General features: G+C 46.4%; 2 protein-coding genes across 2 annotated transcripts; one reads left to right on the top strand and one right to left on the bottom strand.

Annotated features, from left to right (window-relative positions):
• Positions 1–1,346: 1,346 nt before the first annotated feature.
• On the bottom strand, positions 1,347–11,862 carry SLC25A53 (solute carrier family 25 member 53). The gene is made up of 2 exons (XM_030306321.1): positions 11,773–11,862; positions 1,347–3,877 (listed from the first exon to the last, which is right to left on the bottom strand). The coding sequence occupies exon 2, from the start codon at positions 3,843–3,845 to the stop codon at positions 2,925–2,927; it is 921 nt and encodes a 306-aa protein (XP_030162181.1). The 5' UTR covers positions 3,846–3,877; positions 11,773–11,862; the 3' UTR covers positions 1,347–2,924.
• A 1,755-nt stretch (positions 11,863–13,617) lies between these two features.
• Positions 13,618–24,050, top strand: ZCCHC18 (zinc finger CCHC-type containing 18). The gene is given in 5 exon segments (XM_030304829.1): positions 13,618–13,804; positions 13,807–14,037; positions 14,040–14,818; positions 21,294–21,439; positions 23,903–24,050. Coding segments are annotated over 5 exon segments (1,491 nt in total).
• The last annotated feature ends 1,244 nt before the right edge of the window (positions 24,051–25,294 follow it).

A 25,294-nucleotide genomic window follows, 5' to 3' on the forward strand; every position in this document is an offset into this window, starting at 1 on the left:
AATATTAAAATTGCAACTCTGGGTAGTTCACGGAAAAATACTGTGTGTGTGTGTGTGTGTGTGTGTGTGTAGGTAGAGAATGAATGTTCAGTAAAGCAAATGGGCTAAAATGTTAACAGGGGAATTTGAATAAAGGGTATATGCGTGTTCTTTAAACTTGACTTACACTAGCAACTTTTCTATGAGTTTGAAATTACAGTTTCAAGAAGTTTGAAACTTCTAAATAAGTTAAAATGAATAAAGGGACATGAACTGGCACAGTGACATAAGTGGAAATCGACATTGTACTTGGTAATAAATGCATCTCTTGGATTAAAACGTGGGGGAATACAGTAGTTTATCTCCTTTTCAGCTTAAAAACCAAAGTTATAGGGGCACCTAGGTGGATCAGTTGGTTGAGCGTCCAGCTCTTGGTTTCGGCTCGGGTCATGATCTCACAGTTTCATGGGTTCGAGCCCCATGTCAGGCTCCATGCTGACGGTGTGGAGCCTGCTTGGGATTCTGTCTCCCTCTCTCTCTCTGTCCCTCCCCTACTTGTGCTGACTTGTCTCTGTCACAATAAATAAGTAAACTTAAAAATTAAAAAAAAAAAGCTATAGGGGTGCCTGTGTGGCTCAGTCCATCTGACTTTGGCTCAGGTCATGATCTCATGGTCTATGAGCTGGAGCCCCACATCAGGTAAGCCCCATTTTTCTCTCTTCCTTTCTCTCTCTCTCTCTGCCCCTCGCTCACTTGTGCCCTATCTCAAAAAAAAAAAAAGCTATAAGCTAAGTTACAAATTTTTAAGAAATATTTTGCTCCTTCTGAGAGTTAGAAGGAATACATAGATATAACTATGCTGAAATATCACTAGCTGCTGTTCTATTTTTCCTTTCCTTGTACAGACCCCATGTTCCCTGCCCTTAAATCCACCAGCAGAGCACTGTCCAACCCCATCCGAATCTGCACAAGGATCAGATGTGGGAACTCATCCACAGCTCTTTTGGACCACCCATTTTCTGTTAACCTTGCTGGCAAATGCTCTCTGATCTCATACTGCCTACTGCTGTATCTTTAATTTCTATGATGTTAAGTGAGGAATTCTCACTGCTAGGATCTATAAGTAGGTCATTTTAAATGACAAATTCAGTTAGGTAAGGAGGTGCAAGTGGAGGTCACTATCATGATATTATCTCCAAGGGGAAAACTGCAACATATGTCATCTTGGAAATCTTCAAAATTCTGGAGTTGAAATGAATGGGATAGTTATGCAATGTGTTTCTGTTTGCGAAATTTTAGTTCCTGTGGTGTTGCTAATAGCAAACATGCCATCAATAACACAAACTCATCAAATGTTCTAGTTAATAGTCATTTATTATTATTATCAGCAGCAGCATTATCATTAGCACAAAACTAAATCCACTAATAAAAGAAAACAAAATCACACCTCAAAGGTATGTGTCTTGCTGACAGTGAGTCAATAACATCATTTTCATGTACAAGGGACAGCAACCTGAGGATAAAGATCATATCACAGCTTGACAATCAATTCGGTAATCAGCCAACATTATTGAGCACCTAGGCACAATGGGAGATTTTAAAATGCATACAAGAATTCCTGCTTTCAAGGAGTTTTACAGTCTAGTAGGAGGTATTGAAGAACATCAAGAAGAACACAGGGCACCATGAGATCAGTGACATAATGGAATCAGTGCCATGTATGAAGTGTTATTGGAAAGGGGCATCACTAGAGACTAATGTAACATTCAGTTATGGGACATCAGAAGAGTCTCCACAGAGAAGGTGGCATGTGAGCTAGGCTTTGAGGACCTGGAAGGGTTTTGGCAGACTAGCATGTGGGGAACAGATACTGCAGGTGGAGAAATAGTGTGGGCCAAAGCACTGCCATGGGAAAGTTCATGGCATTTTGGGGGAGAGAACAATAGTTCAGTTTGGCTGGTTGTATGGGATCTATGTAAGTGGTAGTGGTGTGATAAAATGCTGCAAGTTATATGGAGACCATATTTTGAATAGCTTTGAACTACAGGCTAAGATTTCTAATATTTATGTCACTGTAACTGTATTTATCCACACAATAAAATATGCAATTATTTGTGAAGAGATATGGTCATTTCACTTCCAGATTTATTAGGGAAATTCAAGTGGTTTCTAGGCAGTGTTATTGCCCTGCTATCAAAAATATACTGGCAGATAATACCAAGCAATCTATAGTAAATTTTTCTCATGACCTAAATCTCTTCCCTCAAAGTCTATTCCTTCCATCTAGCGACATAAGTGACAATACTTCTTCCCACCCCTATATCCAGCCCCATCAGTTCTTATGACATCTGATCAGTTGAGGCAAGCCTAATTTAGGATTTCCAGCCGCAAATGCCAGCCTGACTGAAACAAGAACCTACAGCCCTGAGAAGTGAGAGTGATGGTGGCAGGGGTAGTGAACAATATCATGAAAATGCAGTCATCTGAGATGTTCTATGGAATCTGCATCCTAAGTCAAGCATAGTTCTTTGAAATTGGAGTATCTGGTCCTCCACTAAGTTTAGTCCAAAGGACAACTGGAGGGGTCCCAGAACTCACAGTGCCTAACTAAGGTCATCTTTTAAAGTTTTACTCTTATTGTCAAGGAATTCTTTAAAGGAATGACATTTCACCTGGGTCACAAGCTTTTTTAAGGGCCTCCTGGGTCTGAGGCTGTTGAAGCTGTGGATGGACTGGGGTGACTTTCTTTTTTCTGGCCAAGGAACCCTGTTGGGCTTTGTCTTTTCCCAACAGGCTGGTGGTTGACAACTTCTCCCATGCACTCGCAGTTCAAAGATGCTAAACAGTTGTTGCATTAGGTAACCAAGCCAAAGATGTAAGCTATTTAGACCAACTGGGAAGGCTTAGGATAACAAAGTTGCCATGGCCAGACTTTCTACAGTTAGTCAGTCTTTCAGCTCTTTCCTGGAATGATATCTCCTCTGCAGGAAGTCATGGATAGCAGTAGTGAGGCCCCATGTCACGCTGGACCTTAGGATGACCAGGGAGCCACCACGGTAGATGAGGAACACCTTTCGGCCCCGAGTGTCCCACACATCCTGGGCAGAGGCCCATAGGCTTGGCATTCTTTGCCAGCCAATATGGGACTGCATATTGGCCACCAGCACAATCAAAGGATACAGAACTAGGCAGGTGATTGTTCCATTGACACTCCCAGACACTAAGGCAGGAACCCAATGGGGCAGGCCTTGCTCTGCCAAGCCATCCTGGATGGGGTCTTTGAAGGAAAAATACAGAGCACTCCCCAGGCTGTTCCTGAGAAGGACAGGCCAGAAACCACGATAGTAGCCCAGTGACAGCCGCCCCCAAAGCCCATAAGAGTTGAATTCCTTGAGAATGCTGAAGGTGCTGGGGAAGCGAGCTTGCTTGCGACCATCCTGGAGCACATTTTGCACCCTTTCAAAGGGGCTCAGTGCCACAGCCTCCACCACACCAGACATGAGCCCTGCAGTCCAGCGGTGTCCCAGTGAGTGTGGCCCAATAGGGGAGAGAGAACACAGCAGGCTATCATAAGTCCCAAACAGTAGAGTCCCTTGCAATGTCTTGGAGAGAAGAGGTGGGTATATTCCCCGGTAGAAGTATTGAGGGCCTTCATGCCAAAGCTGTCGCACAGCCTCTGACACCACCATAGCATGTATCTGTTGACGGAACACAACCTTATAGATAGGGAAGGTCAGAAAAGTAGACATAAAGTTGGAAATGGCCCCAAGGGCATAGGCCTGGGAATGCCAGCTTTTCTTTCCTGGAGACTCTGCTCGTGTCCTGTGCTGAAGTTCCTTTCTAGGAGAGTGGTTCTGTTCTGCCATGCTGAAGACAACTGGGTGCAGATGGAAGAAAACTGGCAAGAGTGGGAAAAAAAAGAGGTTACTGACCACTTAAATCTGTTGGTGGCATTTTCGTTACTTACAGAGTCCCAAGAAACTTAGCTCTAAGGAAACAAGTAACACTTTGGGTGAGTTTCTGAGAAATATTTCTTAAGAAATCGTTCATCAGCCTCAAATTAAAACAAAGGAAGGGTTGGAGCACCTAGGTGGCTCAACCAGTTAAGCTTCCAACTCCTCTTCTTTTTTTTTTAAGTGTTGGTGAGAATGTAGAGAAATTGGAACTATTTTTTTAATGTTTATTTATTTTTGAGAGAGAGAGAGAAAACAGGGAAGGGTCGGGGGTGGGGTGGGGAACTGAGGATCCAAAGCAGGCTCCATCCTATAAGCACCGAGCCCAGGCCTGCTGCTATGGGGCTCGAACCCACAGAACCAGGAGATCATGACCTGAGCCAAGGTCAGACATTCAACCGAATGAGCCACCCAGGTGCCCCAAGTGTCTGACTCTTGATTTCAGCTCTGGTCATGATCTCACAGTTCGTGAGATGCAGCCCCACCAGGCTCCACACTAACAGCACAGTGGAGACTGCTTAGGATTCTCTCTCTCCCTCTCTCTCTCTCTGCCCCTTCTCCTCTTGTGCTCTCTCTTTCTCTCTCAAAATAAGCATTAAAAAAAAGCCAAGTTTTTTTTTTTCTGAACAGAGTCACCTGTGCAGTGGTTTACCAATAAATCAAATATTCTAATATTCAAAGAAGGTTTGTGATTGAAGAAAATAAAATTGGGAAAACAGGGCTCCAAAACATATTGCATTCAACTTTCACCACATGAAATTTTGCATTTGGTAAACTGCTACAATAAGTTGCTATTCTCTTTCCAAAAAGTGGAACTATCTCAAAGAAGCAGAAAGGCATTCAGAAGTTGTATTCCAATACTTTCTCTAAAAGCTGGTAGTAAATCTGGGGAGTGGGGAATCTCCCTCATCTCTCTGCCTGCAGATTCCTAACACTGTTGTAACTGTTTCATTAGCAATGCCCTGCCCCCACCCACCTGAGGAACAGAGAGAGTAGCTGTTCCTGGAAGGTCAGCACCAAAAATCTCTATACCTGGCAATTTCCAAGCCTATCCTTGCAGACCTGTAGCTATATAATAGAGCAGGGATTTTCAGCCTTGACACATGTGACATTTTTGACCAGACAATTCTTTGTTGTAGGTGTCTGTCCTGTGCATTATAGAACGTTTAGCAGCATCCTGGCCTCCACTCACTGAATGCCAGCAGCACAAGGTGGGATCAATCCAGCAATAATATAATTATCTCCAGACATTGCCATATGTCCCCTGGGAAGCAAAATCACCACTAGTTCAGAATCAATGTACTAGAGGAAAGACAGTACAAGGGCACCAAACTACTGATCCCACCGCAGAAATGGCTGGGAGCTGATGGGGTAGATGAGACGCAACTGGGATCCAGGACACATGAAGGAAACTCAGGACCAAGAAGAAATGAATGCTCAGCGTAGATCTGAGACCCTGAGGGGGTTTGTGAGGAAGGAAATATGGCTGAGAGGACAGAGTGTGGCACGGTGGAAGGTAGTGTGTGGAGGAGAGGAAGCATAGAGCTGTAGAGATTGGGGGGAGGAGAAGACAGGGAGAGGAGGGGAGGCCACCTTGACTGGGCAGGGGATTCACATCTAGACTGGTAGGAATGGCAGACTCTGGAGGTTTCACACAGAACCCTGGGCTGTGTGGTCCTGAGGGAAGAAGGGTATTGGGGCTCTAATTATGCTAGCAGTTAACAGCCCCTCAACAGGGACAAAGGGGTGCAGGCTCAGGCCTCTGGGGAGGGGTAGAAGCCAGGCACTGCAAGAAGCCCACTGCAGCCTTCCCCGGACTGCCATACCCAGACCCTGCCATGAAGTGCTTCTCCTTCCAGAATCATCCCCATCAGCTCCTCCCTGGCTTCTGGCTCCTGCTTTGTCCCTGACCCCTTAATCCGACCTTTCAACCCACCTCTCCTCTCCCCCAGCCACATACTCTCTCTCTATGGACGGGTGTGGAGGCTCAGCCTCCTGTGCTCTGCCAGCACCCCTCCCCTCCCCTTAGCACCCTGTGTTTGCCTTCAGCTTCACCTCCTTAACCCCATGGCCAGAAGGAGACTGGGAGGGCCCTTCTGCCTTGGACCCTCTAGCTGAGAACTGGCCAGGAGCAAAGGCTCATGAGGCCCACTTCTTGCATCCCTCTAGGACAATTCTGGGCCCCTGGTAGCCACCTCCATCTCTCTAGAACCAAAAGGACGCCTCCCCCAACTCCAGGCCACCAAGAGCTCCATTCATACCTCCAAAGCCACAGGTACCCCCAACACCCCCCAAATATACTACTAAGGAACTTCTACCCCAAGTCTTACCTGCATCTAAATAAGGACAGTTAATGAGGGAAATGTTTGCACCCTATTCTATTTCAAAGTGTAGTGATGTTCCACTTCTTACCCACATTTTCCTGAGTTACCCATAAACATGTGTTGACTGACTGCATAAGGCAGGCTGACATAGGGGAAAAACTGGGCTAGGATTTGGCAGACTAGCATTCTAAGTGCCAGTCTATTATTATCTTCCTGTATGACCTTTAGAAATTCATTGACATCTTGGAGTCTGATCCATCTCAGTTATAACAGAACTGATGGAATGGGGTGTCTGGGTGGCTCAGTCAGTTCAGCATCTGACTTTGGCTCAGGTCATGATTTCACAGCTCATGAGTTTAAGCCTCTCATTGGGTGAACATGAGCCCTGCTTCCGGTGAGCATGAGCCCCTCTTCTCTCTCCCTCTCTCTCTCTCTGCTCCTCATGGGATTGATTCTTTCTCTCTCCCTCTCTGCCCCTTGCTCACTTTCACCCTCACTCTCTTGAAAATAAAATAAAATAAAATAAAATAAAATAAAATAAAGTAAAATAAAACAAAATAATAAAATACAATCAGCTGATAGGGTGAAATGCTCTCTAGGCATTCTCATATTGTGCACGTCACTGGGGGCTGACATGGAGGAATTAGGGCCAATATTTGATTGCAGAATTGTGCTTTTCCATCCCCAATTCCTTCTGCCAATTTTGTCAGTCATTTTCAGGAATTAAAGGTGAACAATAATTTAGAAACACCTTAGCTTAAATATCTAATTCATCATTTTATAAATTTAATTCTTCCTATTTTATAGGGGAGAAGGAAAATCCACATTTTTTCCCGTGTAGTCTCTCATTATGATGCCAGGCTTTGGGAGCAGACAGATCAGAAATTGAATTCTGGAGGTGCCTGGGGTGGCTCAGTCAGTTAACCGTCGGACTTCAGCTCAGGTCATGATCTTGTGATGTATGAGTTCCAGCCTCGCCATCAGGCTCTCTGATGTCAGCACAGAGCCTGCTCCAGATCCTCTATCTCCCTCTCTCTCTCTCTCTCTGCCTCCTCTCTCTCCCTACCCCACCTCTCTTTCTCTCTTAAAAATAAACATTAAAAAAAGAAACCGAATTCTGTCTCTACCACTTAGTTATATGACCTTAGACAAGACACTATACTCAATCTGTTTCTTTAGCCATTAAATAGCAACAATAGACCTACCTCAAAAGATTGTTGCAAAGATTAATAAAACAAAATGGGAGAAAGTGGTTAAGCATCCATATCATGGTGACCTCAATAAAATGTATTAAAAAAAATAGAGAGATGCTTCCTGACTTCGCCATCTGTCTCCATAGAGCATATACTCCTGCAAGATCAGGTCAGCCAGAACCAGATAAAGAGGTATGGTGGAACAAATCCTGTGTTCACATATGAGGCAGAGAAGACCTTTCTTCTGTGAATGCAAAGATGTTCTATAAACTGTTCTGGCCCCTTGACATGAATTTCAAAGTACAGACCATAGAATGTGTCTGGAGTCAGTCTTGAGTAGTTATTCCCTATACCTCATGATGTGTCTCCTATGTTTAAAGCCTAATAAAGTGAGCCCAGGGGATTCCAGACTCCCCTGGCCAGTCGAGTCCAGGGGAATCACCCTGGACTGTGATCACCCCAGAATCCAGCCCCTCATTTATTTGTTCATGCAGGGTCTCCCTCAGTCAGTCTTTGTTCAGCTCACAAACATGTACTGATTGTGTACTAAATCACTGTGGATAAATTACTGTGAAGCTAGAGGTGAATAGGACTTGGTACCTGCCTTCAAGGGCTCGGGAATATAGTCGGGGAGACAGGTCAACAATGAACTAAACTATACTGGAAGGCAAAATTAAGGGTACACTAATCAAGGTAAGAGCAGAAAGACAAGAGCAATTTATTCTATCTGGGACAGGGAGCAGGGAAGAAATTTCTCTCATGAGGGGCATTTGACTTGATCCTTAACCAATGACCAGGATTTCATTAGGTGAAGGAGTGATGGCAGGCATTCTATGCTGAGGAAGAGGCCTAAGGCACAGAGGCCTAAAAATATGAATGGTGCACAGTTCTGGATGCAGGCCGTGGGAAGGAGATAGAGCTGTGGCTGACAGGAGTGGATTTAGAAAAAAAAGGTCATATTTGTTTTCCCCACTGAAAAGTGTTATAGCATAAAGACACAGTCTCTGGAGTCAAACAGATCTGGGTGTGAATTTCACCATGTCACTTCCTAGCTTTATGACCTTGGCCAAGTCTCTTCACTTTTTTGAGCTTCAGTATCCGTATCTTTAAAATTATCATCATGAAGCTTGCATGAGAGGAAGTATATAACACTCTTAACACAGTACTCAGTATATAAATTGCTCTCTAAATTATATTACTAGTTTCATTATAAAAAAAAAGATCCCAGAAATAAAGATTAGATTACAACTACACTTCTTCTAAAAGCTGAAATCAGTCTAATGCACTGGGTCATCTGCAGAGTAGATTTTATTTTATTTTATTAATGTCTATTTCATTTATTTTGAGAGGGAGAGAGAGGGAGGGAGGGAGGCAAAGACAGGGAGAGACAGGGAGCAGGAGCATGGAACAGGCAGAGAGAGAGGGAGAGAGAATCCCAAGCAAACTCCACACAGCCAGCACAGAGCCAGATGGAGCCCACAAACAATGACATCATGACCTGATCCAAGCAAGAGTCAGATGCTTAACTGAGTGAGCTGAGCCACCCAGGTGCCCTTGCAGAGTGCATTTTAAATTGCTTGTTTGGGAGACAGCAAAGTTGTTCATGGGCTTTAAAGTGTGACAGCCCTGAGGGGGCTGAAGTCCCAGTAACTCCACTTACTAGTTGTGTGGCCTTATATAAGTTACTTAATTTCCCTGAAACTCAGGTTCCCTATCTGCAAAATGGGATAACAATGACTGTCTAATATGGCTGCTGAGAAGCTTAAATGTAAAGATAACAGATGGAAAGTTCCTGGCACAGAGGAGGCAGGCAGCCAGGGAAGCTATTACTGTTTCAGCTGAAAAGCTTTATCTCCCTAACCTTCAGACTTTTAAGGTTTCTTTGTTGAAATTGGAAAATGTGGTCTCATCAGAGCCATGAATTGGAACACACTCCCACACATGAGGCCAGAGGTAAGGGATACTCTATATCCAACTGGAGCCAGTTTAGCAAATCCTCCTCCCAGCCTTGCTGGAAGAGACCTTAGCTTAGTTTTAAGGGCCCAATCTAGACACCTTTACATAATTCATTTCTTCTCACTTTTTTGGTCAGAGTTCTAGAATCTATTTCTCCTATATGATCCCATCCCCACCAGGTCCACCTGCAGATCACCTAAGTTGGCAGTGAAGACAATTTAAACACAGAATCTGCTGTGACACAGGGTCGATTTCATGGTATTGGGGAGCAGAAGCAAAAGTCTCAAGAAGCCTAAGAGCTACTGCCAGCATCACTGCTGACTGGGTGAGGTCAGCCTTCTCTCTACCTCCCATACCCTCCAGCCTCCACAACCCCTTCCACACTGTTCCATCCACAAGAGAAAGGTCCCTCAGATAAAAGTCCTCATTTCCAAATTTGAACTGTTTACTTCAAAGAACCCTAGGTATTGGGTTTGTAAATAAGAGGGCAGAAAGGAGCAGGTGAAATATCTTGGCATGTTGAAGATGAACCCAACAATAGTCGTGGAAGGGCATTAGATTGTTCATTTGCTTCTAAACATCAGGAGTCAAGAACAAGCCCCACAGGGGCCTCCTAGCCACAATTTACATAAGGAAAGTAAGACCTGCTCTCCAAGAATGAGAAGTCCTAGAATATAGAGAAGGTTTCCCAGCCACTGGCCTCACAGCCCATTCAAGCTGGTGGCCCTGCATGACCAGCATAGCCTTGCATGCCGTTTCCATGGAGTTATTCTTTCTCTGGGGCCAGTGATGCCAAATACAGCAAAGGAGAGGTCCCCTCAAGAGCTCACAGAAGGGCAACCTAGCAACCTGTCCTCAAGCCAGGAAATGAAAGAGCTGTATCAGCGGTAGAGAGCTGTGGATCAGCGGTTAGGTCAAACTGTTTCATTTCTCACACTTCTTCCTGAAGTACAAGTTGAAAGATGTTATTAAGAAAGATTATAGGGGAATGATTCTTAACCATTTCTGGGCCACAAACTTATCTTGAAAAATCTACAAAACTAAGAACTCAGAAAAATATACAGAGTCCAAATTCTTTGCAGACAATTTCATAAGGAACCCTGGGTAGGAACCTCTGCTCAGTGGGGTTACATTTCATGACAGATGTGCTGTGGGCCAGATACATTGGCACCAGGCCATTTACTTATTACCCTCAGCATGATGTGGTGTCTTCAGCACTGATTCATAAACTTCTCTACACCTCAGAATTAACCACAGCACTAGTTAAAAATATAAATCACACTCCCCACCCCTAGTCCTAACAAATCTGAATCTCCCAGAGGTGGAGCTAAGGAATATGCCTTTCTAACAAGCTCTCCAAAATGATTCTGAGGCAACCAGTCTTGTACCCATACTTTGGTTAAAAGCATAGTTTCTGGTGTCAGAGAGATTTGGTCCAAATTTTGGCTTCACCTTGTAATTTCGGGCAAGTCATCTCACTTCTCTGAGCCTTGTTTCCTTTGAGCTCATAAGCTGTAGAAATAATGTTTTATTTTTTTTAAATAAACAAGCAGCTTATTGTAGTATAAAGTATAGTGTAGAATGAGAAAGAAAAGTGCCTTAGTTTCCTCTTTTCTATAGTGGGTACTGTAAAAGTTGCCTACCTCTTCCCCTACCCCACTCCCCCACCCCACTCCCTCCCCTCCCCCTCTCACTGAACACTACTATCACACCAAGACTCCTGGTGGTTTGAGACCACCGATGTAAACATACTGTCTAGGCAGGTCAGCTAGGCAAATAGTTGGCATTAGAACAACAGACTTGGATGCAAAATCGGATGCTGAAATTTATTTGCTGTGTGATGCTGGGCAAGACGCCTGACCTCTCTGTTTCCCTATCTGTACAATGAAGATAATAGTCCTTGCTCACTAATTCTATATAGTTCCAAATGGGCCCTCACATCTCCACTTTGGCTTTTCTCCACCAACCCTCAAAGAGTAGAGAGTATTTACAGGGGGTAGCCTTTGAAATCAGACTTGTTGACTTGGGTGTGAGCGCTTAGCTCTGCACTTCCTAACCATACTGGTTGAGTGCTGAAGATCTCTCTCTCTCTCTCTCTCTCTCTCTCTGTTAAACAGGCACACCACTACCTCCTTCACAGGGCTGCTGAGAATAAATGAGATGTCTGTGCCAGCACATTCGCACGCAGAAAGCGCTCAGTAAATGCTTTCTCCCCTTCCCCCTATACAAAGGTGAGGAACTCTTATTGTTCACTTGATTTCTGTCCCACCTCGTGTTTAAGGCATCCGGTCTCAAAGCGCAGAGGGAGGAGAGTTGAGTTGGAGGGGAGAGGGAGAAAGAAAGCAAGGGGGAAAGCAGCAAACTCACGGGTAAAATGCAAATCGGCCCGGTCCGTGCGTCCGAGCTGCACTTGACACCTCGCTGGCTCTGTCGCCCGTATGCCGCAGCCCCTGCTGGTCGGCTCCCCCCTTTTGCTAGCAATGGCCTCAGGGCCGTAGACTGAGAGAGGAGGCCGCCCCCGCGCTCCGCTGATTGGCCGCGCCGCCCCGCTCATCAAGCTCTTTTGTGTCAATGGGCAGAGGCTAACCTTAGTGGCGGCTGCAGGGAGGACCCAGTGGGTGGGCGGGGGCGGCCGCGGCTGCCTTGGGAACCGTGCTGCCTTAGGCTTAGCTACCACTTACCGGTCTGCCCTGTGGAGCAGCTCCGTTGGGCAGCACCGGTTCGCTCTTAGGTCGAAGAAGCATCCCCATGCAAGGCCGCGGAGACTGGGAGGAGACATCCACAGCTGTCCAAGACGAAGCATCCGCTGCCCACCAGCAGAGCACAGGTAAAAAAAATAATAAAACGCCGGGGGGGGGGGGGCGCGATTGCCCCGAGAGGAGAGAGGAAGGGGAAGCTCCACTAGTACCGGGCGGCTCACCACTTAGGGAATCAAGAACTGCGAGGCAGGGAAGGAGCACTCCCTTGGCCCCGCTAGCTAAGGGAGGAGGTGGGGTTTTGCGGGAAGCTGCCAAATGGGTAGGATTTGCCTGAATTGAAAGGGGGGGGGGGAATTTTCAAAGGGTGGTAAGGGAGGGACAAGGGGAAGAGAATCACAAACTGTCTGCTTTGAACTCCTTTTGCATATCCCCATCTCTTCCTGGGGAGGAATATATGTGGGTGTGCATGTCCAACTCTTATTCCTTTTCTCCGTGCCAGGCCATCAAAGCCAAATCAGAACTTGAATTCTTTGCGGCTGATTGCAGAGCTGGCAGGCCAACGATTTCCCAGGGAAAAGTAATGGGAAGGTTTGCTTTGGCTTGTATTCAGAAGGTAGAAGAGGGAGTTTTCTGTCTGAAGGTGGGAGATAGAATTTTCCGTCTGGCTACAGCGGAGGTGGGGGGGGGGAGGGGGGAGAGGGAGTGGGATGAAGAATGAGGGATGAGGCTGCACTTGACTCCTCCTTCTCTGTCTGGCCCTCCCTGACCACGCAGTCTTGACGGCCTCAGGGCTGGGATCTGCAACCCCCAGTGGACAGAGGTCGACCTACTCCGATGGCGAGCTTTCTCAGGAGGGCACCTGTTGCAGAGGCTGGAAGTGAAATAAAGGCGTGCACTTGTTTCCTAGCTTATGTTTTATAATCTAAGAAATAAGGGGTGAGGGACTTTGAGAAGGGGCTGTGGTTGAGATCCGAGAAGTGAGTTTAAGGGATATCTTTACATTTTTTTTATTTGAGTATGATTAACACACAATTATTTTAATGGATATCTTATTTATTATCACAAATCTATGAGACTTAGACCTTTGCACTCTATTTTGAGAGCCCAGTAACAGCCCCACACACAATTTCACCTAGAATTCAAAGCAACAGTTGCCCTCCCTCCTGTAGGACTTAAAGGAGTGATGGATGTAGCTCTGAAAAGTACCCTGCTAGCACAAAGACATCCAGTATCTCCAGAAAGTTGTAATAGCCAGTCTCCTGCAGCATATTTTTAGGTCAGTTAGCAAATATAAAATCTATTGTAGGTGTTCATGGAAGTAGAGCGACTGCAGACCACTTCCCTGCAATCTACTACTTACTGACCTTTTCTTCCCCCTTTTCTTTACAGTCCCTATTGAGATACAAGGAAAGCAGAGCCTGGGAACATTGCTTTGGGGATTCCTCATACAGATTAGGCTTTTCTGAAAAGCCTGAGCATCTTGTTATATTCAGATAGAAGATCATCCACCATCATGGCTAGCATCATTGCATGTGTGGGTAACAGCCAGAGGCAAAACACACCCTGGCCACCTTGGGCCCATTCAATTTTGAGGTCTCTGGGGAGGAGTCTTAGTCCTTTAAGTGTCAACATGGCAGAAAGAAATGTGAAATTGTTCTCAGGGAGAGTGGTGCCAGCCCAAGGGGAAGAAACCTTTGAAAACTGATCCAAGTCAATGGGGTCCTGCCCAATTGGAGTATGTCTGAGGAGGAAAAGCTCAAGTGCTTGATGAAAACCTTTAGGGGCCCTGCCAGGGAGGTCATGCGTTTGCTCCAGGCTGCCAACCCCAATCTAAGAGTGGCTGATTTCTTGTGGGCAATGAAATTGGTGTTTGGGGAGTCTGAAAGCAGTGTCGCTGCCCATGGTAAATTTTTTAACACTCTGTAGGCACAAGGGAGAAAGCCTCCCTTTATGTGATTCTTTTAGAAGTGCAGCTTCAGAATGCTATTCACGCAGGGATCATAGCTCAGAAAGATGCAAACCAGACTTGCCTGCACCAGCTACTTTTAGGAGCTGAGCTGAATATGGACCTGCATTTTAAGCTGAAACATCTTCTTAAGATGTATGCAAATGATCAAGAGCATCGTCCTAATTTTTTGGAGTTAATCAAGATGATAAGGGAGGAAGGGGATTGGAATGACACTTTTATGAAACCGAAGAGACTCAAAAGGTCTGGGCTAATCTTGGAGAGGGCAGCAAGCCACATGGCATTTCAGGGCTTTCAGCCAATAGCAATCAGCAATGATGACTGCAATGTGATAAAGGTAGATGATACTCTTGATGACTCAAATGAGGATGTGATCCTAGTTGAGTCTCAGGACCCTCCACTTACATCCATGGATGTCCCTCCTCTCAGAGGCAGGACCAGATGTCTGGATCAAATAGTGGTCATTGATTCTTCCAGCAGTTCTGTGGCTCAATCTCCTTCTACCAGTGGGGGTTCTGGGTATAAGAATGATGGTCCTGGGGATATGCGTAGAGCCAGGAAGCGAAAATACACGGTCTTCTGTTCATATTGCGGTGAGGAGGGCCACTCAAAGGAAACCTGTGACAGTGAGAGCAACAAGGCTGAGGTGTTTGAGAATCTGATCATCATTCTGCAGGAGCTGACACATACAGAAAAGGAGAGGTCAAAAGAAGTCCCTAGCAGACACAATGACCTCTCTGGGCCTCTAGTAAGGTGCTAGACCCAGCCCTAAGTGAATCCTTTACTGTATTCAGATGGGAAAATGAGAGTGGGTAGACTTCTATCTGCATTAATTAATCCACAAATTGGCTTTATTTTGGACTGGAGAGGTCTTGGATACCATCAAAGTGGAGAGGATGGCCTGCCCTCTGTCCCTGCTAAGGGTCTGTTCTCTGCCTGTGTCCATTTCCTTGGTGACTTTATTCTTCTTATGAAAGAAGTGTTACTCTGTTAAACCTTCACAAAATGAACGAATATACAAAAAATACAAATTACCTGAAACTCTCCATCCTTATATAAACATTGTGAGTCCTTTGATAAATGTCCTTCTAGATATTTCCCTATAACTGTGTACAGGTATGTATAGATAAAAGTGATCAAAGGTAAGTTCTATTCTATACTGTGTATTTTTCAACAAACAAATATATGTTGTGGAGTTCTATGTCAATGAATATATACAAGCATCAAGTTCAATGTCTCTGTGTGTGATGTAACTTTTAGGAATATAGAAGAAAAAAAAAATAAGAACCAAACATAGAAGCTCTAATGGGGGTGGGGTCATATTGTGAAATGGAGTTTTTTACCAGCCTCACTTACAGATGAGGAAAAGGGAAGCTGAAATGGGCTGAATATCTCCCCAAAAGCTCCTTATCACAACTGACCTGGTCCTAGGTCAGGGTCAAATCTGCACCCACTAGTTAATAATATCCCAATGCTTTCTTCCCTAATGCATCCTGAGAAAAGTGATCATGGACAAGGGTTGGGAGAAAAATGGGAAATGGGTATCTCAGGGGTTCCATTCCTGTTCACTTTGGGAAGGAGTGCTCTCCCTCCCCTGGGTAGATTCCTTAGACTGCTGCTACTGCTTCTTCTGGACAATACCTGGTGGCACCAATAAGACTGTCCTTTGGGCTGACACTACCCTATGCTTCTTCCCTCAGTACTGAGAAAGCAGCTACTCATCAGAATTTACTACCAGGAACCTCAGCACCTCCCAAGCTTCCCCTGGCTACATTGTAGAGGACAGCAGCCCAAGGACTCTAAGCTAACCTTGTTCTGATCCAACAAATGGGAATACCCAAGGAAGGATGTAAAGGAATCTGGGTGCCAGGGAATATGAAAATACATGGGAATTAGAAAGCCCACATACTCTTTTTATTTTTTAGTGTTTATTTATTTTGAGTGGGGAGGGGAAGAGAGAGAACCCCAAGCAGGCTCTATGCCGTCAGCTCAGAGCTTAACATGGGGCTTGGTTTCATGTACTAAGAGAGGCAGATGCTTAACCTACTAAGCCACCCAGGCACCCCTCCATATACCCTTTTAGAACTGAGGACATCAATAGGAAAGAGAGATCACAGAAGGACCTTCCTGGACACCTATTCCTGCCCCATCTCATGGCCTCACATTGGAGAGTGATAAAAAATGACCCTCTGTCCATAAGGGTCTCCCTGTTCTTTGTAGGTATATCAGTTCCTATCCTTGTGAGCAAGACAAGGTTGATAGGGGATGTTTTAATTTAAATCAGGGGATAGAGTGGAATGAATACAGACCTGAGGGGGTTTGTGAGGAAGGAAATATGGCTGAGAGGACAGAGTGTGGCACGGTGGAAGGTAGTGTGTGGAGGAGAGGAAGCATAGAGCTGTAGAGATTGGGGGGAGGAGAAGACAGGGAGAGGAGGGGAGGCCACCTTGACTGGGCAGGGGATTCACATCTAGACTGGTAGGAATGGCAGACTCTGGAGGTTTCACACAGAACCCTGGGCTGTGTGGTCCTGAGGGAAGAAGGGTATTGGGGCTCTAATTATGCTAGCAGTTAACAGCCCCTCAACAGGGACAAAGGGGTGCAGGCTCAGGCCTCTGGGGAGGGGTAGAAGCCAGGCACTGCAAGAAGCCCACTGCAGCCTTCCCCGGACTGCCATACCCAGACCCTGCCATGAAGTGCTTCTCCTTCCAGAATCATCCCCATCAGCTCCTCCCTGGCTTCTGGCTCCTGCTTTGTCCCTGACCCCTTAATCCGACCTTTCAACCCACCTCTCCTCTCCCCCAGCCACATACTCTCTCTCTATGGACGGGTGTGGAGGCTCAGCCTCCTGTGCTCTGCCAGCACCCCTCCCCTCCCCTTAGCACCCTGTGTTTGCCTTCAGCTTCACCTCCTTAACCCCATGGCCAGAAGGAGACTGGGAGGGCCCTTCTGCCTTGGACCCTCTAGCTGAGAACTGGCCAGGAGCAAAGGCTCATGAGGCCCACTTCTTGCATCCCTCTAGGACAATTCTGGGCCCCTGGTAGCCACCTCCATCTCTCTAGCATCAAAAGAGACCCCTATCCCCTGAGTTCCACTCAGGCCCCCAAAGCCATAGGGGCCCACCAACGTTCCCTGACTCTTGGTTTATAGTCTTTTATTCCTCCCTACTCTTCTCTACATCTACCCTTGGAAGGGATCTGCCCGTTTATCTATCCTAGATTAATGTATCCTTTCTTTTTCTGCTCACCTTTTCTCATTTTTACTCTATAAATGCTTGTTGAATAATTTACCCAAATAAAAAGTTTATGCTGTCATAATTTCTTTCTGGAACCAGGTAGGGTAAAAAGAAAAATAAATACAACACCTACCACTGCCCTCCTTTTCACTGGCCTTAGCTTGGGAGTTCAGTACAGACAACTGCTTTGTAAAACTGTTCTGATTAATCCCCGTTACTTCCTTCCCTCATCATCTTCTTTGTCCTGTAAACCTAAAATTGTCTGAGTTTTTATTTCACCAAAATGACACAAACCTGATCCTTTATTTTACTTTGTGTAGCATTTGCTTTTCCAGTATTCAGGACATATGTATCTTCCCTGAGGGACGTGGGAATTCAGATCAAACTAAGGGGATTAACCAAAATAAGGCTTTTAGAGAATTTTGTGCCTGGTACCCTTTATTTGAGATTATTTTTCCCCTTCTCCCTTCACTCTCATGAATTGCTAAGAGATGAAATGAATCTTTTGTCAGGAGAAACTAGCCTTTGCATGACCTTCTTGTGCATTATCCCTCTTCTTCTAGATACTATTTTCCCTTGCTTTCTATGACACCCCTATCTCAAAGTTTCCCTCAGATCTTTTCGGTGCCTACCTCTCAGTCTCTTTTGTTAAATTTTCTTTCTCTTCCTGATCCTTTCATAACAGCAATTGTTGGAGAAATGAAAAAAGTACTGCGCCAAAGATGGCCGACGGGACTAAAACAAGCTCTGGTCTCTAGCTTAGAGACCCTTCTTCTGGGTTCTTCTTGCCCTGTTTGCCGCGGGCACGAAAACCCACCACAGATATGGAAGCTGACAACTATAAATTACCCTTCCCACTTGCATTTGGCGCTAAGATCTTTGGAGAAACCATCTCCTCTGAGCCCTCCGGTGTTAACTAAATCTCCGATCCACCAAGATCTCTGAGTGCTGCTTGGTTTTTCTGCCACCGTTCCAGCCTGGTTCCATAACATATTTGGTTCCTTGACTGAGAAACCTAACCGCGCTGGCCCATTGTTGCCACTGGTTTGGAAGAATGGCTAGGCTGTGACGGAGCAAGGAGCAAGGAATCATAAAGGAGAAGGCGTGTCCTGACTGAATTTTGGCAGTCCCCTGTTCAGTCACCTGGGGCTGGCCGTGTTCTGTCGTTCCTGCTGGACTCAAAGAGACCTGGTAGGTGAGGACCTGGACCTGAAGTGAGAACCGGTAAGGCTGGGGCACCAAAGTAGTCAGGCCCAACCAAAAGGGTGGAAGGGGGGGACCTGATCACTTCCCGGAGACCTTAGTGGTCTCACAGGTAGAAAATCTTACAGGAGGGAATGTAATAGACTCTGGTGTGTGTGTGTGTGTGTGTGTGTGTGTGTGTGTGTGTGTGAGAGAGACAGAGAGAGAGAGAGAGAGAGAGAGAGAATGTGTGGCTTGGCCAGGCTTGCCACTTGAGTTCGAGTTTGTGGCTCCACGGACAGGCACGCTTAAGGTCCCAAAATTCTACGGAGTCTGAGTGGGCTCTCCTGAGTCTCAGTGAAAGGCATACGGTCCAGGGTGGCATCAGATTAGACTCCGATCGCAAGTCACAAAGCTGAGTCTGCTACGGCCAAGCCTCACCTAAAGTTTCCCTTGGGAACATGACCAATGGAGTATCTGGTTGGTCCTGAGGGCATCCGAGGGGATACCCTCCCTTTGTCTGTTTCCCTGACACCAAACACGAGAAAGGAATTAATAATGGGATCAAAACAGAGTAAGCCTACAATTTTAGAGGTCACGCTCAAAAATTTTAAAAAGGGATTTTCAGGCGATTACAAGGTGAAAATGACACCCAGGAAGTTAAGGACCTTTTGTGAACTAGAATGGCCCATATTGAATGTAGGATGGCCCCCAGAACAGACATTAGATGCTCAAGTAGTGCAGCGGGTTTGGCTGATAATCAATGGGAACCCAGGTCACCCCTGATAAATTTCCATACATAGACTCCTGACTTGAAATTGCCTGAAATCCTCTGTCTTAGGTGCAACTCATCCATAGCAAGCAGAGTCAGGCAAAGGTTTTAGCAGCTTTATCCGGAGATTCACCCAGGGAGCCAAAGAAGAAACTCAACCACTCCCCTAGTGTTTGCATGACACCTGGAGGAAGATCCCGTCTTTCTGCCACCTTATGACTCACCAGGCTCCCTCCCCCATGCCCCTGAGCTTGAAACTCCTCCCCCATCTGTCTCTCCTCTGCTGCCACTGCTGCCCATCTCTCCTCACCTCCTGCACTGAGAGAACCCTCCCCGGGAGACAAGGGCCAGCAGCCAGACCGCACCCCAGACCCAGACCTAACGCTCTCCAAATGCCTGTAAGGGAGACAAGAGCCTGAAAGACAGAATGAGGATGGAACCATCCAGCCAGCCATTCCATGATGTATTATCAACCTTTCTTTACAACCAACCTCCTCAACTGGAAACACAATACTCCATCATACTCTGAAAAGCCACAAGCAATGGTCAAGTTGATGGAGTCCCTCTTCCAGACCCACCAACTGACTTGAGAAGATAGTCAACAGTTACTCCATACTCTGTTTAATACAGAAGAAAGAAGAAGAATGAGAGAAACATGACAGTATCTAGAAGATCACACACCTCCGGGGATCAATGATCCTGCTGTCTGGGCTCAAGCTGCTGTGCCTGAAGAACGCCCAACATGGGATTTCACCACAGAAGGACAAGCCCACATCTGATGATACCAGGAAGCCCTCCTTGGGGGAATCCAAGCTGGAGCCAAAAAGCCCATGAACATGACTAAAATATCATCAGAAGAAAATTCCAGAAGTTGGAGGGCTTTGCCGGGATGAATATCAATCAGCTGATAGAGGTTGCCAGTAAAGTTTCATGAACAGAGAAGTCACAGCCAAAAGAGAAGCAGAGAGAAGACTAAAAAAGAAGGCCACCTTTCTCACAGCAGCACTAAAAGAAACAGACACTGTGAAGATGGGAAGACCCCAACCACCAAAAGGGGGGAAGACCAGAGCCCCCTTAGCAAGGGACCAATGTGCATACTGCAAATAGAAGGGACCCTGGAAAAATGAATGTCCAAATTGAAAGGGCCCCTCAAAGCCCTGCTGATATCGGGAAGAACCTCGAGGCGAGAACCTCATTGGTCTGGCCGGGATAGAATCAGACTGAGGGGACAGGGCTCTTTCTCTCTTGGCCCCCATGAAATGAAAGCAGGGGGCCAAACAATCAATTTCATTGTTGACACTGGAGCTGAACACTCGGTTGTTACTTCCCTGGTGGCGCCCTTCAGCCAAAAGATGGAAACCATACTTGGGGCTACTGGGACACAGTGATGCAGCCCTTCCATCAAGCTTGACAATGTGAAACTGGGGGTCACAAGGTCCGGCATGAGTTCCTCTACTTACCTGACTGCCCAATTCCTCTCCTGGGCCAAGGATCTGCTCTCCAAACTTGGGGACCAGATAACTTTTGAACCCACTGGACACATTAGCCTCCAGTTAAACTCAAGGCAGAAGGATACCCTGGTCGTGGCGATTACCCTGCCAAGGGAAGAAGAATGGAGACTATTCTGCACCCAGGCCCTACCCTGTAGCCCTTCAGAGTTCAGGCTTACATTCCCCTCTGTATGGGCTGAAGATAACCCACCTGGACTAGCTTGGAACTGGACCCCATCATTGTTGACCTGATCCCTGGAGCCCAACCTTGGAGACAAAGGCAGTACTCCCTTCCACTTGAGGCTAGAATGGGTATACAAGAGCACCTGACCAAGCTCAGAGAAGCAGGTATTCTAGCTGTGGGCCAATTGGCTTGGAATATCCCACTCATGCCAGTCAAGAAGCCAGGAGGAGGATACCAACCAGTACAGGATTTGAGGGCCATTAACAAAGTGTTTCCTTACACCCAGTGGTTCTGAACCCTTATACACTCCTCAGCCAAATTCTGGGGTCAGCCAGATGGTTTACATGCCTCGACTTAAAGGATGCTTTCTTCTGCCTCCGCCTGGCTCCTCAAAGTCAACAGCCATTGTTTGCCTTTGAATGGACTGAGTCCATTACAGGGCGCCAGCTGCAGCTGACCTGGACACAACTTCCCCAAGGCTTCAAGAACTTGCCCACTCTTTTTGGGTAAGTACTAGCTGCCAACCTCATCGACTTTCTGAGGGAAATCACAGGGTGTGTCCTCCTCCAATATGTAGACGACCTCCTCCTTGCCAGCGACACCCAAGAAAACTGTATGAAAGGTACCAAGGCCCTCCTGCAGCTCCTATCCTACTTGGGGTACCAGGCCTCTTGGAAAAAGGCACAGATTTGTCAGCAGCAGGTCTGATACTTAGGCTTCCTCCTCACAAAAGGAAAAAGAGAACTAGGACCAGAAAGGAAAAATGTTATCACCACACTGCCACAGCTTCCCCCAAAAAATGAGGCTTGCATGAATTTTTAGGGGTCGCAGGGTTCTGTTGCATTTGGATTCCCGGATTCCCAGCCATAGCGAGACCCCTCTGTGACCTGTTGGGAGGGCCAGACTGGGAGCCCCTCCCATGGACTGAGGAGGCAAAGGCCACTTTCACAGAAATAAAGCTGGCTCTGGGACGAGCCCCAGCCCTGGGTTTGCCTGACATAGAAAGGCCCTTTAACCTCTTCGTACATTAAAGGACAAAATAGCCCTTGGAGTGCTCACTCAGAGCATGGGGCCTTGACAACGGCCAGTAGCCTACCTGTCAAAAAAAAAACTTGATCCTGTGGTTGCAGGATGGCCACCATGCCTCAGAGCACTAGCAGCCACAGTCCTGCTCTTCAAGGAGGCAGACAAACTCACACTGGGACAAACACTTAATGTTAAGGTCCCACATGCAGTCATGTCCCTCATGAGCACCCAAGGATATCGTTTCCTCTCCAATTCTTGGCTGACACAATACCAAGGCCTTCTCCATGAAAACCCAAGGGTCACTCTCGAAACAGTAAGAACACTAAACCCGGCCACCTTCCTTCCCACAGAAGAGGGAGAGAACCTGACCATGACTGTTCCAAAGTAGTGGATGAAGTCCATGCCAGCTGCCTGGACCTCCAAGACCAGGCTATAACAAGTCCAGAGACCATCCTGTTCAGGGATGGGAGCATCTATTTATAAGAGGGCAGCCGAAGAGCAGGATATGCGTTAACCACAACCACCGAAGTTCTGTAAGCCAAGGCATTGCCAGAAGGATGGTTGGCAGAACGAGCTGAACTGTATGCCTTAACCTGAGCCTTCATCCTTAGCAAAGGTAAACGAGTTAACATCTATACTGATTCTCGGTATGCCTTCACTACTGTGCATGTACACAGGGCCATCTATAAAGAAAGAGGCCTCCTTACTGCTGCAGGGAAAACTATCAAAAAACAAGGAAGAAATACTAAAGCTTCTTGAGGCCGTATGGCTGCCAGACAAGGTAGCTATCCTATACTATAAGGGACATCAGAAAGGAAACGAGCCCATAACTCAAAAAACTCACCTGCGAAAGGCCATATTTCATTCTTTCTCATTGCCATGTAGTATTCCATTGTGTATATAAACCACAATTTCTTTCTCCATTCATCAGTTGATGGACATTTAGGCTCTTCCCATAATTTGGCTATTGTTGAAAATGCTGCTATAAACATTGGGGTACAGGTGCCCCTATGCATCAGCACTCCTGTATCCCTTGGGTAAATTCCTAGCAGTGCTATTGCTGGGCCATAGGGAAGATCTATTTTTAATTTTTTGAGGAACCTCCACACTGTTTTCCAGAGCAGCTGCACCAGTTTGCATTCTATGCTTAGTGAAATAAGTCATACAGAGAAAGACAGATACCATATGTCTTCACTCTTATGTGGATCCTGAGAAACTTAACAGAAGACCATGGGGGAGGGGAAGGAAAAAAAAAAGAGGTTAGAGAGGGAGGAAGCAAAAACATAAGAGACTCTTAAAAACTGAGAACAAACTGAGGGTTGATGGAGGGTGGGAGGGAGGGGGGGTGGGTGATGGGTATTGAGGCGGGCACCTGTTGGGATGAACACTGGGTGTTGTATGGAAACCAATTTGACAATAAATTTCATATTTAAAAAAAAACCGACTGGACGACAAAAGAGTCAGAGCAGCCTGACCTAGGCAAAGCTCCTACCTAAACTATGACTCTTGCACCCCAGAGAGATGCCTCCCCACCCCTGTACACAAATGAGGAAAGAAGTTGGGCCTCGACAGAAGGGGGCACAGTAAGCAAAGAGGGGTGGTGGGTCATGCCAAATGGGCACATCTTTGTCCTGTCGTCTATGGGAAAACACCTAGTGAAGGAATATCACCAACTCACGCACCTAGGGAAAACTGCACTGGAGGCCCTTCTCAAAAAGAACTACTGTATCAGCCAGCTACTGGAATTATGCCGAGCTCTCAGTGAACAATGTGTAACATGTGCCAAAAACAATTCTCCGTCTGCCCCACGCCCCACCCCTGGCACACAAAGGATGGGGGCCGCCCATTTTGAAGATATAGAGGTGGACTTTACTGACATACAGCCAAATAAAGGATTCAGCCCTTAAAGTTTCAGGTATCACCCCATGGGTCCATCACTCCAGAGTTAAGAAGGCCAACTCAGAAGAACCCACAACCTGGCAAAGTGATCCAGATCCAGTCAACCTGCTTAAACTGACCCTCAAAAAGACACTGGCCCCTGAGACCTTCAGCCCTACTCCTGCCACACCCCAGAAGCTGGCTGGCCTGTGAGGCAGAAGCTTGAAGAATCAATGTGTGAACCTAGCCCAGGGGTTTGGATGCAACTCTGCCAGCCCTTGCCCCTTGCTGGTGTCATAGCCCTGATTTTACTTCTTACTGTTGGGCTGATAGAGACTGCACCAACAAGCTGGATGTGGGACAAAAGATACTTGCCGGGTCTCACATACCTCCTCTGGATGGGAGGATTATTAAGTATAGCCTGTATACTATGATAACCTCTCTCACCCTCACAACTGCTGCTTACCCACTTTGCTCCCAGGATTGTTATATGACAATAAAGGGGTCAAGGGCATTCAGCGCCTTCGCCTCCCTCCACAAAGATTATACAAGGGAAAAACACCCACTCTCTGTCAGTCACTCGGTGCCCCAAGGACTAAGTATTGGACTGTAGAGATAACCCAAAATGTCAGGAACCCATGTCACAACAAGGGCCTCCACAGAGGGAAGCGAGCTTGCTACACTTACCTTCCTCAATGGGGGATCTTGGATGGGGGAGGGGTGCAAGACAGGGCCCTTCAAAAAGTTATAAAGGATACCCAGGATAGGGTAATACAAGCCATAAAGGTGACCACTCCCCCCGCAGCCTACCAAGGTTTGAACCTTTCAGCCCTCAATCAGATGCTTACCAATTCCCCACTGCAGCGTTGGGCCAACACTACTCTACAAGTCTTCCATAAAACAGATAATCACACCCAAACCTGCTGGATGTGTTTGCCCCTCAGCCTGAGGGCTTACTTAGCCACTCCCATCCCTTTGATCTGGGAAGCTCCTGAAAATCTCAAAACCAAAATTTCTGTCTTAATTGGACCCCTGGCTACTGGGGTCCGTCTCATAAATGCCAACAATCTAATCTGTACAGTCCCTGAGGGTATGAATGGTACCTCTCTATAACGAAGAAATATAACCTTGAAGAGGAATACAACCCTATGTTCAACCCCTAGGGTGTTCTATCTATGTTCTAATTCAGCCTACCGATGCTTAGAAGCCAACTGGACTCAGATATGTTATTCTGTCTTCCTAACCCCAGAGATATCTGTATACACTGAAGATCAGCTCCTAACAGCCTTTAGCCCCAAGTCCCAGACTAAACAGGCAGTCCTGCTACCCGTTCTGATTGGAGCATGAATTGTGACAGGAATAGGAACAGGAATAGGGGGCATAGGTTCATCTGTAGGACTATACCATAGACTATCTCAAGAGCTAAATGAAGACATGAAATGGGTTGCAGATTCTCT

This window comes from Lynx canadensis, chromosome X (genome assembly GCF_007474595.2).
Source record: "Lynx canadensis isolate LIC74 chromosome X, mLynCan4.pri.v2, whole genome shotgun sequence".
Classification (NCBI taxonomy): domain Eukaryota; kingdom Metazoa; phylum Chordata; class Mammalia; order Carnivora; family Felidae; genus Lynx; species Lynx canadensis.

Bases quoted from the DNA above. Each gene is read 5' to 3' on its own strand.
- SLC25A53 (XM_030306321.1), bottom strand. From the start codon at position 3,845: ATGGCAGAACAGAACCACTCTCCTAGAAAGGAACTTCAGCACAGGACA.